Here is a 15,969-nt window from a genome sequence, read left to right as displayed (position 1 = left end):
AGGGAACTGACAAGCAGTTGCTAAGTGTTTAGTTGCTATATGCTTGTCAGGGAATGTTATAGTTTTGCTAAGGTGCTAGTTGCTAGTCGCCTTTATGGTGTTGATGGTGGTTGCAAGTAGTTGTGAAGGTATTCTGGGTTGTTATGAGCTGATGGGGTTGCTGAGAAGGTTCCAGTCTACAGTCAGACAGCTGCTACAGTCTTTTGAGTGCTTTAGCACATTGCTGTGTGGTTGCCCTGACGGAAGGAAACTATATTTACTAATATATATTTTTTTTAATATATTGTGATATATTGTTATATGTTATTTTCCCTTTTTATTTTCTAATATTTTATGTATTTGAATACATTTAATAATATATTGATGATACATATATTCTACAATATATTGCAAAATATACAAATGATTGCCGCTTTCAATGTATTGCAATATATTGGAAAAAAATAAATATATATAAGAATATATGCCTAATACATTACATGATATTTTCCAATATACTGCAATATATTTTTGTTTCATAAGGGTGTCAGGTCATGTTATACAGTCGCTTTATAAGTGTTTATAAGTGGGTTTTAGGGTGTTGTTAATGACTGTGAAAAGTCTGGTAGTCATGAGTACACTGCTGTGCAGCTGTTAGGGTGTTTCTGAGTGGTTAAGCACATTGCTACAGTGTGTGGGAGGGTTGGGTATCGAAACCCGGTGCCAATAGCCTGAGCGATCAATTGATAGATATCGGTTAAGGCACCAGTACGGTTTTAAAAGTATCAAAAATGGCACCCGGTATCGTATAAAACCCAATCGATACCCAACCCTAGTATGTGGTTGCTAGGGTGTTCTGGATGGTTGTTAATATGTATTGAGAGTTTTTTTCTTGTTACTGGTGTTTTTAGGGTGTTGGTGATAGTTGCCATGGTATTTTGAGTGGTTATGAGCATGTTGCTATGGTGTTCTGGATGGTCGGTGAGGCTCGGTGATGAACCTGTTAAGGTGTTTTGAATATTTTGGTACAGTATGTGGTCGCTAGAGCACGGCTTTACATTCACATTTAAATCTAGTCATTCAACAGACGCTTTTATCCGAAGTGACTTACAAATGAGAACGCAATGATATGCAAGTGATGACAAGTCACAGTACATGTATCAAGTTTATAGAATAAAAAGAAAAAAAGATAGAATAGAAAAAAAAGAAGAGAAGCTAGTGTGAATTGTATTTTTTTAAGACAACAAGCAGTTGTTTTAATAATACTACACAGTTGCTGAGTTGTTTTGAGTGCTTTAGCACACTGCTCAGTGGTTGCCAGGTCATGTTATTTAGTCACTACCGTGTTCTGGGTGTTTTAACACGTTACTGTGTGGGTTTTACAGTGCTTTTTAGGGTGTTGTTTGTGGCTGTAAGTAATTGCTAAGGAAATCTGAGCGGTTATGAACAAGTGTGTTGCTGAGTGTGTTCTGGATGGTTGCTAAGGCACCGCTACACAGTTGTTAAGGGGTCTTGAGTGTTTTCTAGGCGCTTACTTGCAGACTCAAGTCCAGTAATATGTTTTTCTTCTTTCATTGCAAATCCAAAGTCTGATGAAGTTAGAAATCTTTCTTCAACAATCCGTCTAGGTATCATTCATGTCCATATTGCAAACAACACAACCCATAAATGACACTGTTTTTACAGCTTAGTGTCAATGAACCTATTCTGAGCTCACTAGAGTCAGACTTGTATTCTTTTGTCCCCGTCTGCAGATGCCTCCATTCTTAACATCTGTATGCTAAGAGGAAATAATATTAAAAGCATGGAAAAACGTGTTGCCCTGGAGATGGAGTTGAGTTGCGGCTGAGAGACGGGTGACGGCACCTGAACACCAGGTGACAGGATCTGACAGGGTGGGCAAACCCCGCTGGCACCCCACCATCTGTCCCATAATGGCTTCTGGGAGCGGCAGAAGCAACAATGCAGTGACAGCGCCTGGAGGTGCAGATGACAGTGCTGTCCCACGATGCCTCGCAGGTGAGCGCAGCGCAGGGATGCAGTGGTGTGAGATCTCTCAAGGCTGTCTGTTCAGATAGATGCAGGACGGGAAGGAGACGTGCAGCCTGTACATGTAAAGACCGTCAGTGTGCAGAACGAGGAGCAACACGTTATGACAAGATAAGACTCCCACATGCAAACACAGCAGCACTGTCACAGCGCGCTCAATTTAACCCACCATTACGAGAGCACAGCGACGCTGCTGGGAAACTAAAATGGCAACTAGAACCAAAACAGACATCCTCTTGACTTTCAGCAAAGCATTGGAAACAGGATTTTATCATCTCAGAGAAAGATCAATGTACACACCTAACAAATCGCTATAAATCTTCTCTAGTTTCTTCACATACAATTTACAATGTCAACATAAAAAAAAAAACACAATTAAGAAAATTAATGTCCAAAGATTGTAATCACTGATTTGAAAGGTGATCTATATAAACAAATGTAGCTTTGTTGAATAAGAAGATTGTGTTCAGTGTGAGCGCCTCTGAAGACAGTGAGGTGGTTGTACAGAGAGAAAGCGTTTGAGAGAACGAATAGCCCAGCGATTGCCCTCTGCTGCCCTCCTTCATAATATCAACCACCTACTCCTGCTCTTCTCTGCTGACTCTGGTGGGCAGCTGGGGCTTCAGGACACGGTTCTAGTGCAATACTAGCTCGACCCATCACTATCTCTGGATCCATTACATCTCCTCTGCTTTGAATGCAACTTTGTTGTACAAAAACTGCATAAGATTGTGGCAGCCAACCTGGATTTTGTAGGATATCTGGGTTCAAAGCTGACATTTGTTTGATGTAAAAAAAAAAAACGTTCTCCCATCACAAACGAATGTGCAGAGATATTTCTGCTTATTGATTCCTATGAAAAGTCGTGTAAAAATGGATGGGAAGAGGTTTAGGCTTGCATTTAGGAATGTGTCAGTAATGGTTAACACTTTAAAATAAGGTTTTTTTTTTTAACAAAATACAGGAAAAAAAAAGTTACAGCATGCAGGTTTATAACAACATTTTTGGGGTTAAACTACTCCTTTAAAACCTGGCAGTGTCTCGTGTGCAACCCTTCTGTGTCCTTGAACCTGTTTTCTGAAATGCCCACTCACTTTCAGTTGGATTGCTGCAGTGAGAGACCCTTTGTAACGCAGCCACACACACACACACACACAGTGTCAGAGAACTTGCACTCAGGTCTCATTACCTCCCACACACCCCACTGTGTGAGATGCCATAATCTGACAGTATGAAGGATGCTTCAAAGACACAGAGAAATCGACTTCTAACATCGCAACACATGCAGTAAGCTTTCCAAAAAAAAAACATCAGTAAACGCCCGACAGGTACTCTGACTAAATATAAATGCCACCAAATAGACTCAGATCATGTAGTTCAGTTGAATGTATAACTTTAATCAAGTTTATTAATTTAGTTTGCCCAAGATGCTGGGATCAGCTCCAGCATCCCCGTGACCCTACACAGGACAAGTGAGGAATCAATGCACGGATGGATTTTTGCTGCTTAACAGTCTCCACGCATTTATTTGCTGGGTACAGCGTTGAAACTGATCCAGGAGCTCAAAAATCCTTCCTCAAACTACAACACGACCTGAAAAGCAAAGCCAGAGCAGCTACAGCAATCATATTTGATGTCACCAAAGTGAAAGCTGGAGACTTTAAACGAGCAGAAGAATGTAAATATGGAGGTGATATACAGGAGTGTGACAGAAGCAGAGCCCCGGGGCACAGCTCTTCATACTCTTTACTCCCCGAGTCTCAGCTACAATCAAATACACCATTTGATCTAGAAGAGACACGGATCCATGAATGAATAAACATTTGTTTAACAATAAATAGTGCATGGATCATCTAACATGGAATGAACTTCACACCGCAAATCCACAAAACAATGAATAGATTGACTTACATCACAATATATTATAGTTATTTTTTTATCAGTTCACTAATAAACTTACAGTTTCTTAAATGGCTAATAACAAATAGTCTGTTATTGTCGTTCGATTCCTTCTCTTTCTTCCCCAATGTAAACAAAGCTGATGTTAGGCAGTACGTTAGCGACAGACAGTCTCAGTCACCATTCACTTTCACTGTAAATTTGTTCTCAACAATGAAAGTGAATAGTGACTGAGATTCTCAATCTGCCTGACATCTCATTATACCTTCTACGGAAGAAAGTCAAAGGTTTTGGAACATCATGAGAGCGAGAATTCGAAATAATAAATTTTGAATTATGGGTCAACGGACACATAGATATTTAAGTTAATTTGATCTTCTAAAGCCAGCCAAACATTCAGAAAGCAACGCCGTCTGTCATAATTTAATATTGCTCGTCACGTGATTACCTGAACAATGGCATGTACGCGAGATTAATGTTAATAAGATCCAAATAAATACACTGGAAAGATTTATTAAAACTCTTTTCTATAGATATTCTGTATTAAACTGTCTAAATCAGACCAGATCCAGCCTCTACAAGATCATATAGTTCCCGTTTTAATTCAATATCAAACTCATTTAAACTTTCCAGCTCATGTCGGATCCAGGCGCATCTGAGCTGATTGTTCTGTAATTCCCAAGAACAGACTGTGTGAGAGTACATAGATTGGGACTGTATGGTTGTATGTGCTCAAAGTCTCGTGTCTTACCTGTTGGCCCCTCCAGACTCTCCGCACAGACCCTGGCGATGAGGAGCAGCAGAACAACGCACAGACTCATGGCAGCGTTTAGTCCAGCAGGAGAAATACAGTCAGCGAGTGTGCTAGAGAGTGCTACAAATCCTGCTGCGCCACGGAGTTTCATCCAGAGACGCGCAGCGCGGACCCCAGATCTGCCCGCTGACGTCTCCACAAACTATTAAAGCCCCTCACAACTCCGCGAGCTGTAGTGCCCTACACAGTGTGCGAGGAAGGGCCATGGCGCCTCCCTGTGGTTATTCGCCTAACATCACCAGTCAGCCGCTGCAGAGATCGAGACAAACCGAGCTCATCGACGCAAGGCGCGTTTGCGCGCTATTGAGCGTCGAGATGCGGGTGCGAGCGTCCAGTCGAGGAAGCGCACATTCTTAATCGACGATCACAAGAAAATCCTATCACAAGAACAGAAAATAAAAATATTACAAATTAAAACAATAATGGTAAAATAAATGAGAGGCACTCAACGTCTTTTCAAATAGTTCGTGAATTGGGTAAAAGGCGATTCATTGTTGTTGTTTTTTATCATGCAAACTCTCGGGGGCGCTTCGTAGCAAATAGCTAACCCCTTTTTTTTTTTTACCCCTTACATTTTCACTGTGTAGGGTTCTTGAGATGGATACAGTAGTCAGTGAGTTTTTGATGTTACATGGTGCTTACTTCAATTACACTTTATTTTAAGGGGTCATTGTTACGGTTTCATTCTACATTTAAGAACGGAGTCATTTTAATTAATATATGTACTTACTATGTTAGGTTTAGGGTTATCTTTCGGTTACTTGCATGCAATTATGATTAATTCATTATTATTATAGTAAGTGCGTAACAAGGACAAATTAAAATAAAGTGTTCCCCTCAGCTCTTCTCATAGAGGAGTTTAACCTTGCTCAGATACACCTGAACCAGATTATGAAAGCTTTTAGGTTAATTAAAAAGTTAGACATTAAAGAGAGAGAAGAAGAAGAAAAAAAGAAAGAAAGAAAAAAAACTCTGTGAAAAATTGTTTCGGAGATAGCATTCCTGCATTACGAGATAACTTCTGAATAATTAGATAGTAAAAAAAAAAAAAAAAAAAGTTATTTGCATATAGCTTAGAAAGGTTGTCAGGCTTTGAACATTTTTTTTAATTATAAACCTGGAATTAAAAAAAATGACGTGTTGAAACTCGTAGCTTTTGGAGATCTACCAATCACAGAGATCGATCTCCAACTCCAAAACACCTGCTGCAAGTGAAGCCGAGAGAAGACATTAATTAGCCGTCGCATGTGTGTCTGATTAAAACCTAGTTAGCACAGTGAGTGACTGTGGAACTTATTACTTTGGAATCAACCAGAAAATGACGCCATGTCAATGCTGATTGGCTGATGGCGCTTCCAAACCCACCACTATAGTTGCCTTTATTTATATAGTGCTTTTAACCAGGGCCATGCAGAGACCTTTGGAGGGGCAGGTGCTCAAAGTATAAAAGGGGTACATGGAACAAGGCTTTAAATAGCGCGGTTCAAAATAGCAATACAGCAATATATTGTGATGCATTCCTTGCCGATTTGCGTATCGATATGGATGATTATGTATTGATACAGCAGCAAATGCTGTGATGCAGTTTTGAAAAAGAAAAAGATTAGAAGAGACAATTTTAAGTTTAAAAGTAAAAAAAGAAAAATTATTTCCACCTAATAATAGCTCTGGGTTTAGAAACTGAAATTTCTTAAATTGTCCCAACCTGATGGCTTTTTCCTTCTCTGTTCTACAGAATAATTAAGAACAGCTGTTATAGTAAAAACTACAGAAAACTCTCTACATTTTCCTCTTTCTCACCAGCCTCTGTCTCCTGGCTTGCTTACCTGCTCTTTCTGTCACTTGTGCGTCTACATTTGCCTCTTTTTCTTCCTCTATCTCCATCTCCTCATCTGATCTATTAGGCTACTTTCCAGTTTCTGTCCATCTAGGAACAAGGCACAATCTACTATTTCATTATCAATCTATTATTTTAACCATCACTACTATTCTTGCACCTAAGGGGCAGGTGCTCAAGTTTACAATATTGCTGGAAATTAAGTATCCCCAACTAAGCAAGCTAGAGCTGACAGCAGCAAGGAAACCAAAACTCATCAGTGACAGAATGGAGAAAAATCCTTGGGAGAAACCAGGCTCAGTCGAAGGGCCAGTTCTCCTCTGACCAGACAAAACCAGCATGGCAAAAATTTTAATTCCAGGCCACAACAAAGGTCAGATTGGGCAGAGAACTCATCTGGTTGCCATGGTCTAGTCCCGATGGCCATCTAGGAGTCAAAGGGTTTCACTCATGAAACATGAGCAGAACGTTTATTTGTGTAAATCGCTCATAAATCTATGACATAAACTTCTGAATTTATGAAAGTGTTTGTATTTTCAAAATGCTAGTAGGAAAGAAATATACACCTGCTCCTTACCAGTGGCGGAGCCAGGGTGTTTTCATAGGAGGGGCCAGCAACCAGTCTGTGATGGCACAGAAATAAATCTTCATTATTTCAATATAAAAATGCTTTACTATGATGTACTGGACTGTTTTGTTGCTTAAAACACAATGGCGTATAATTAATTTCTACTGAACTTTAATGGAGATATTTGTGAATAAGAACAGGTAATACTGAGTGAATATGACTTTTTGTGTGTGTATTATTCCTCACCTCCTGGTATTTTATTAAAGGGACTCACTATAGCATTATTGCTCATTCAGCTTCTCAAAACTCTCAAATGCTTGCTCTCCAACTTTGCATATTCATGGATAAGACATGCAGATAAAAATGTGAAAAAGGCCAGAAGTCAACAATAGACACAAATGCCAGAATATAAAATGAGTTATTTTATGCATTTAAATGGCTTCATTTTCGCATATTTTCTAGTTTGAGTGCACTGTGCTCGCATTTATTTGTGCATTAAATTACAAATAAAAAATACATATCTGCTTGTGTCTTATAGCCTATTGTGATCTTGTATTACAGAATATATTTTAGTAGGCCTACAAGCATTTTGGAGATACCCCAGATTTGCAGATTAAATCACCTTTTTGTTGATTTCATGACTTAGCTGATGACAGAACTAGTTATGTATGCTCATAGTTTCTTGTGCGGGTTATTTATGATGAAGTGATATAGAGTGTGCACCACATATTTGCATTCTGTTGAATGTGCCATGAGCACAGTAAAATGGCTACTGGGACAGCAAAGTGTGTTTTACGTACATATAGTCTGAAGCTACTGAAGCTAATTTGGCTGCTGTTGCTTTTCTGCTCGTTTGATGTGAAGCTAAAATTCTCCTGTTTTATCTGCTAATAAAGAGATATGGTGGTTCTGCATCTTAATAAATGCATTCCTTTCAAGAAAAAAGGGATGTTTTGGTTGGGTGGCCAAGCTTTCTCCAGTGGCGGCCACGGCCACCTCTGGCTCTGCCCCTGCTCCTTACCACGTGTAAATGGTGCATAAAATACTATCATCAGCATAACAGTGAAAGCTTACACCATTTTTCCTGATGATATCTCCAAAGGGTAACATGTAAAGCATGAAAAGTAATGGCCCTGGTACTGAGCCTTGAGGTACTCCATACTGCACTTGTGAACAATATGATGCCTCTTTTCATTCACTGCTATGAACTGATGACAGTCAGATAAGTACGGTTTGAACCATGGCAATGCACTTCAACTAATGCCAACAAACATCTACTATAATGTATTGAATTACATGCAATTTATGTGGCCTGTAAACAATAATTTAGCCAGAAGACATGCTCTTAAAAAGTCCTTCAGTTGAGAAAGATGTGTTTGCCTTCAGAGTGGTGTAGTTACAGCATCTACCAGTAGTGGCTCACTGTCATTGCCAAACCTTGAACCCTTGTACATAATAGATCTTTTAAGTTCCTCCTCTGACTACTCTTATCAAGGTGCTTGAAATCTCAAATGAGACTATTTCTGAGTATTATAATTGCATATAATGTTGCTTAGCTAGGCAGCTCACCAAATCGGAGATATAGCTTTTGTCTGCAGGCAGTCTAGATAATGCACCTGAATGTAGTTTGTAGTTTAAAGCAGATCTGCTGAAAGCTTGTCAGACAGGGCCGTATATTTCCTTGTCTCTTCCCTTCATTTGATGGCTTAGGGCTCCTTTGTTTCTCTTTAAAATGATCTGCTGATCAAGGTACAAACACAGTAGTTGAGAATAATTTAGCAATTAACAGGGAGAAGAAAACAGCTTCTGACATTTTGTTGTCTGACAACTCGTTTCTACTTTTAAACTGTTTACAGAAATTGCAATTCTTTCACAGCTCTCCAAATACGAAAAACGCAACCAGAGACATGTTTGTGTTAAATGCCACAAACACAATATCATTTCAAGGTTGACATTAGCCTGATATTTGGCAGATTATCTCAAAATAAAACGGCATATTTAAAGGACAGTCTGAAATCATGCCTGAAATGCTCTGGAACTAAAAATTGGTTGCTGCAAATCCTATTAATATTCCAATTTATTTACTTCTACAATCAACGCCTATTCACCTCACAGTTGACTAAAATCACTTAATCAATTTAGATCCAGTGTAACTCCCAATTTATATTTAATTACACAGCCTCAGCCTTTATTCCCCAGTTTCGGTTCATGCATCTTCTCAATGATGCTAAACAAAGACGACTTGCCTGGGTGGGTGGTTCAGTTGTATCTGTGCTGCACCATGGATGGAAATTCAGAAATCTTGCTCAAGGCATTTCCTCTGACTGTTGTCATTAGGCCTGTCTGCATGGCATCTGCTGTCTGCTCTGAAAATGTCATGTGGTTCTCCTGTGCTAAACTATATTGCCTGTGAATAAGAGAGAAAGTTGAGATTTTCAGGGGGAAAAGCCCAGCTGTCTGCACAATCTAGTGGTGCATTGATGTCATACTGGAATTACAGTAATTATGATGTTTTAGACCAATAAAAAAGTGCACATCTTTGTTGGAGACTCATAATTCCATGAAAACTCAGACTTTGAGTCGGACCCAGGATTTTCTTTCTTACACAAAACAAGATGTCCTTTAAATGTTTGCAAAAGTTTCAAGCTCAAAAAACGTCAATGTTATGTTCTGACAATATAAATTTCATTGAATTTGCAAGTGTCACTGAACAGGAAAATGATCTCCACAAATGTTGACGTCCTACCGAGGAACACTTTATTATCAGGATGGAAAAGTCTGGCCTTTGAAGTCCACTGACTTTTAGTTTAGTGAGTTTAGAAGAATAAAGTGCAGTAAATGAAAAATGTATTTGCTTTATACTCTCAGTAAAAAAGGTACAAAAGCTGTCACTGGAGTGGCACTTTTTCAAAAAGTACTTTTGTATTATGTACTCTTTAGATACTAATATGTATCTTCAAGATACAAAAAAGGACCATTTAAGTACAAAGGTGTTCCTTTTCACTCAGAGACAGCATTTGTGTGAGAGTGTGTTCAAACCTGTGTTTATGATTCTGATAATAAATCAAAATAAGATGATAAATAAAAAAAGAAGCCATTAGGTACTAATATGTGCACTTGTATGTAATAAGGTATGTAATATGCACCTTTTAGGGGTAAATAATTTGTACCTTTCCATTTTTATTCCATTTGCTGAATGACTTGAGTGAATCGAAGTTGCCAAGTCTGAACTACCAAGGACACAAGTTCAAACTTTTGAGAAATACCTCTCATGTTCATTGTACTTTTAACATAAGAGCAGATGCACCATATGTTACTTGAATGCATGGGCAAGGCTTCCGCTGTCATTCACTTTCAGTTATTTAACCTGGGCAAAAAAACAGCCTTATGCTGCAAACTTGCGTTGTATCACATTGTTTTAATTTATTGTCACAATCATTAACATGCTTCTGTTTTACAATTTTCTTCACTTTGTTATTCTTCTAGATATTTTTCTAAATTGGCTACTGAGAGAATTCTCGCACATTCAAATAAAACAGCTTGCTTTGAAAATAAGGTGAACAGAGTTCAACAGCACGGACATTTCACTCTGTTTGTCTGTGTTCACCCTGTTCCATGCTATGCGCACAGTGCCGAGTGGAAGTGGAATGGGGTGCGGATTTGCCTGGAGCAAGAAGTGAGTTTTTCTTTAAGTCAGAGTGTCAGTGTTTTCTCTCAGGAACGGAAAAGGAATGGTGTGATTTTGCCTGCAGCCAGGAGCCGGGTTTTGAACATCAGAGATTATGTGCTTTCAGTCACTCCATGATATTTTGGATCACGATCCAGTTCTAGTCCTGGCGACCCAATGCACCACTCATTTTGTATATCTGTCTTATCTAAGACACCTGATTCAAATCATCAGCTGGTTAGGAGAGAACTCTGTGAACTGAGTGTGGCTGATAAGAGGCATAGAAAATCTCTGGCTGCATTCGAAGACAAAATGCATCACAGCAAAGCAAAGAAGGCTCTCTCAATTCAAAAGCTCCTTCAAATGCAGCATCGAAATGCATCATTAATTTGTTGGAGTGAAGCTAAAAGTATACTCCCTTGTCTGCGTTCCAAAATGCTGAAACATCCTGCCTCCACAGGCAGCACACGGATGTGGGAATGCAATGAGGCATGTCTGAATCTACTGATTGTGTCACATACTGACTACTGATATACCCTCATATGACTGATGCTTTGCTGCCAGTAGAGACAAAAATAAATAAATAAAGATGCCACCTGAAAGTTGCATTTCATGGTCAGTATGTGTGCAAATGTAAATTTCTGACTAACATTTTTAATGGCAAGTTAAGTTAATAATGTAATAATTATTTGTTTGGTTATCTCTCAATCACTGTGTTCCATTCTGAGGGTCTCATCCCTATGCCCTAATTCCTTCAAAGTGTTTACTATTGGTTGGAATGAAGGATGTAGGGGATCTAAAAACATAGGAACTCACTTCTGCATCATTTTCCCAAGCCAAATAAAAGGGGCTATCATTGCACAAATAAACCTGCACAAAGAATAAGAGGAGCTAATTGTCCATCAGTTTTGAATGAACGCTCAGTATGGCAGACATGATTGTTTTCACTCCGAAGTGCCCTTCAGAGACAGATTTACAGTGCATCTGGAAAGTATTCACAGCACTTCAATATACTGTGTGTATGTATATGTATATATATATATATATATACACTGTATATATATACTGTTTATATATATATATATATATATATATATATATATATATATATATATATATATATATATATATATATATATATATATAATCACATGTATACAAGTATTCACTCAATACTTTGTTGAAGCACCTTTGGCACCAATTACAGCCTCGGCTCTGTTGCGACAACTGCAAGCTTTGCATATCGTCATTTGGCAATTATCTGCCATTCTTCTCCTGGCCTCTTCTCCTCTCAACCTCTAGAAGGTTGGATGGGGGCAGACACACATTTTCAGGTTTCTCCAGAAATATTTGATTGGGTTCAAGCTCTGACTGTGGCTGGGCCACTCTAGGACATTCACAGAGTTGTCTATAAGACACTCTTGTGCAGAGCTGGATTCCTTCAAACTTGATGCTTTGAATTGAGGTTCAGCAGACCAGAGAATCTTGTTTCTCACAGTCTCAGGGTTCTTTAGGTGAATTTTATTTTTCTTATTTTATTTTTAGCCAATACAAAGTGTTTTCAAGGGTTTTCACTAAGGAGAGGATTGAGTTTGGCCACACTGCCATAAAGCCCAGACCGGTGGAGTGTTGCGGTGATGTTTGTCCTTCTGTAGGTTTCTCCTATCTCCACATATGATCATGGAGCACAGCTAGAATGATCATCAGGCTATTGGTCACCAGTGTAACCAAAACCCTTCTCAATTAACCGCTCAGTTTGGCCAGGAGGCCAGCTCTAGGAAAAGTCTTCTTCCATTAAGGGTAACAGAGACTACATGCTTCTATGAATCTTCAAATCTATGAGCTCAATTTTGAGTGTCATGACGTAGGCTGTAAATACTGAAGCAAATAAATTTGCAAAGATTTCAAACAAACTTATTTCATATTGTCATTATGGGGGAATGTTTGTTGAATTTTGAGGAAAGTAATTAATTTAATCCCTTTTGGAATAAGGGCCATAACATAAAATGTGGAAAAAAAGTGAATCTGTCAGGGATCTGCAAGAAATGGGACCCAAATGCAGAATGAGCGGACAAGGGTATTTTATTAACAAAACGTAGACTGGAACAGCTGGGGGAATTAGCAATGAAACGGTTCAAACAGATGGGCAGGGCAGACAACAATACAGGCAGGAGGGATGACCACTGAGAAAGTCCAAGATGACCATGGGCCCAAGCACAGAGTAGGCAGCTCCAGAGGAAGGGCCAGGTAGACACAGGAAACCCGTAGCTTCAAGTGAAACTCAAGTGTCACCAGTCTAGTCGCCAGGTAGAGACTCACAAGACCAGAGACTTGACATGAAAGAGGTGAGCTGCTTCCAGGCAGTGGGATCCAGTGGCCAGGAAATCTGAGTGGGGGCAAGACAGGACAATACACAAAAACAAGACTAGACTCAATGACACAGACAATTGAAAACAGAGTGAACAAAAGACAAAATAAACAAAACTATCCGAAGAAATTAGGGTTTAAAAACAAAAAGCCAAGATCCAAAAAGGAACTGCACTCTCAAACGGAGTAAATGAAACCCTAAATCAAAATCAAAATAAAAAATAGATTAGGATGTGCAAAAAAAAAAAAAAAAAAAAAAAACAAGAACTAGATAGAACTAAAAAGCCAAAAAGGAACAGAGAATATTGATTAACTAGACAAGAGATCAAAAACAACTTGAGCAAGATCAAAAGGATAAACTCTGGCCCAAGAAACAGGTAAACACCAAAAATGAGCAAGTAGAGACACAAGAAAAGAGAACCTGATTTATAGAGCAGTACACATGAGGATCAGGTGAAAACAATCAAGCAGACAAGGGCTAAACAAGGGGGCATGACCAGGGGTAACAAGGAGGTGGGACAAGGGGAGCACGTGGCAGACACTAACAAAGACAGAACCATGTGCTTAGACACAAAACAAACAAGGAAACATGGAACAGAGACCAGATGGACAGGACTGTCAGGGCAGGATCCTGACAGAAGCACTGTGAAAACCTTCCGGATGCACTGTATTTGGAATGTAGTGACTGTTTTGTTGTATATGATGAACTATGAACGTATTCCACTGTTCCATAAGTCTCTCTAGGGGGGTATTTCAAAAAGATAGATCCCCGATAGATGCTTAGCACTTGTTGGCCCTTTTGCATTCTGTCTGCGGTCCAGCTCACCCCTAAACCATCTCGATTGGGTTCAGGCCCAGTGACTGTGGAGGCCAGGTCATCTGGCGCAGCACCCCATCACTCTCCTTCTTGGTCAAATAGCCCTTGATGCCTTCAGTGTGACTCTACAATTTTAATAAATGAAAATAAGTCATGAAAATAAATAAAACTCTTTGAATGAGAAGGTGTGTCCAAACTTTTGGTCTGTACTGTGTGTATATATATATATATATATATATATATATATGTGTGTGTGTGTGTGTGTGTGTGTGATATGTTAATGATGAATTGCTGATATAAGTAATAAATAAGGTAATATATTATTCTAATATGGTGTGACAAGTCAGCTGCCTCCTCCCTGATTATCATCAGCACCCCATCCTAAATCGCCGCCCTTCACCAGGCTCCTGACAGGGGTGGGTGTGTGAGAGAAGGGGCGCTGGATGAGCAAGGGATGGTGGCGTGTGATGGGGCACACCTGAAGGAAATGGAGCCTCATCACCGCCACTGTTGAAAAGTGGTCTCTTCCCTGTGCATGCTAACTGGTGTCCTTGTGGGTCCAGGAATGGTGTGTTGAGGGACTCCCGTGCCACTTGAGTTATGAGCTGCCAGACCCGTGGTCAAGAGGAAAACCGTACCCATTTACATGTCCATCAGGTCAAGATGTCAGGCCGTCGATCCCCTGGAAGTGCTGCAGCTAGTGAGAGGGATGAAGCTGCTCGAAGAAGCTGCCGCCCCTTGCGCCCCAGACCTGAAGAGGGGATCGTGTGCGGCCACTTGACTCTGCCCCTTACCTGGATCCTTCCTCCATGAACACTGCCCAACCCACAAGAACTCCACGGCATTATGAGGACACCAGATCCACTGTTTATTTTGGATGCTCTCCCCCTTTGGCCACTTATTCCCTCTTTTGGTTTTTATTCTGTTAAAAAAATCCTCTCCGAGGACTGACGCCATGTCCACGATGTCTGTCGTTTGCTCCTCCCGCCACACTGGTGGAGAATGCGGGCAAGGCAGAGCCTAGACAGCGCAGTTGGGAAACACCTAATGACGTCATTCCCTCTCACTTGCAAAAGTTCGCGAAAACCCGTACTGGGATGGAGGAATGACGGAGACCGTCTCCCAGCCACAAAAGGGGTAAGTGACTTTTCTTTTCTTGCCATTTTTACCATGTGGTTGGTTGAAGCTGTCGACTAAATCCCAGTTTCTCTGTCCCTGTTCCGGTGCTGTGCGAGAGAGGAGAACTGCCTGGAGAGGAATCCCTGCCCTGCCCACTCTTACCATTTGGAGTCTGGTTGAGGATTGTAACACTCCCATGTGGGTGGTGCCCTGATGACTGGGATGCCACTTGAGGGGGGAATGTGACCAGTCAGCTGCCCCCTCCCTGATTATCATCGCACCCCGTCCTAAATTGCAACCCTTCACCAGGCTCCCGACAGGAGTGGGTGTGAGAGGAGGGGCGCTGGATGAGTCAGGGCTGGTGGTGTGTGATTGGGCACACCTGAAGGAAATGGAACATCATCACCGCCGCTGTTTAAGAGCCCAACACGCCTCTCCTCGGGAGACCGGTCTCTTCCCTGTGCATGCACACTGGTGTCCTTGTGGGTCCAGGAAGGGTGCGTTGAGGGTTTCCTGCACCACTCGAGACGCGAGCTGCCGGACCAGCGGTCCAGAGGAGAACCGCACCCATTTACATGGCCATCAGGCCAGGAGGTCAGCTCGTCGATCCACTGGAAGTGCTGCAGCTAGTGAGAGGGATGAATCCCCTCGAAGAAGCTGCCGCCCCTTGCGCCCCGGACCTGAAGAGGGGAGTGTGTGTGGCTGCCAGACTTCGCCCCTTACCTGAACCCCTCCTCCATGAACATTGCCCAACCCACACAAACCCAGCAGCACGACGAGGGTGCCAGATCCCCTGTTTGCTTTGGACACTCTCCCCCTTTGGCCACTTATTCCCTCTCTTTTATTTTCTGTT

The 15,969-nt window shown here is 40.8% G+C and overlaps 1 protein-coding gene across 8 annotated transcripts in view; it reads right to left on the bottom strand.

The window, feature by feature from the left end:
- LOC127979265 (receptor-type tyrosine-protein phosphatase U) overlaps positions 1 to 5,246 on the bottom strand; it is a 208,393-nt gene extending 203,147 nt beyond the window's left edge. For 4 of the 8 annotated variants that reach the window (XM_052584594.1, XM_052584596.1, XM_052584598.1 and 1 more), the window contains exon 1: positions 4,679 to 5,246. In XM_052584594.1, the coding sequence (XP_052440554.1) occupies positions 4,679 to 4,832 (154 nt within the window). In that variant the 5' untranslated portion in view covers positions 4,833 to 5,246. The remainder of the gene's footprint in view (positions 1 to 4,678) is intronic. The other 4 variants (XM_052584597.1, XM_052584599.1, XM_052584600.1 and 1 more) reach the window with 1 other exon arrangement.
- Positions 5,247 to 15,969: the final 10,723 nt, after the last annotated feature.

The sequence above is a fragment of the Carassius gibelio genome, chromosome B19, assembly GCF_023724105.1.
Source record: "Carassius gibelio isolate Cgi1373 ecotype wild population from Czech Republic chromosome B19, carGib1.2-hapl.c, whole genome shotgun sequence".
NCBI lineage: Eukaryota > Metazoa > Chordata > Actinopteri > Cypriniformes > Cyprinidae > Carassius > Carassius gibelio.
This window is presented reverse-complemented; position numbering and strand designations above follow the sequence as displayed.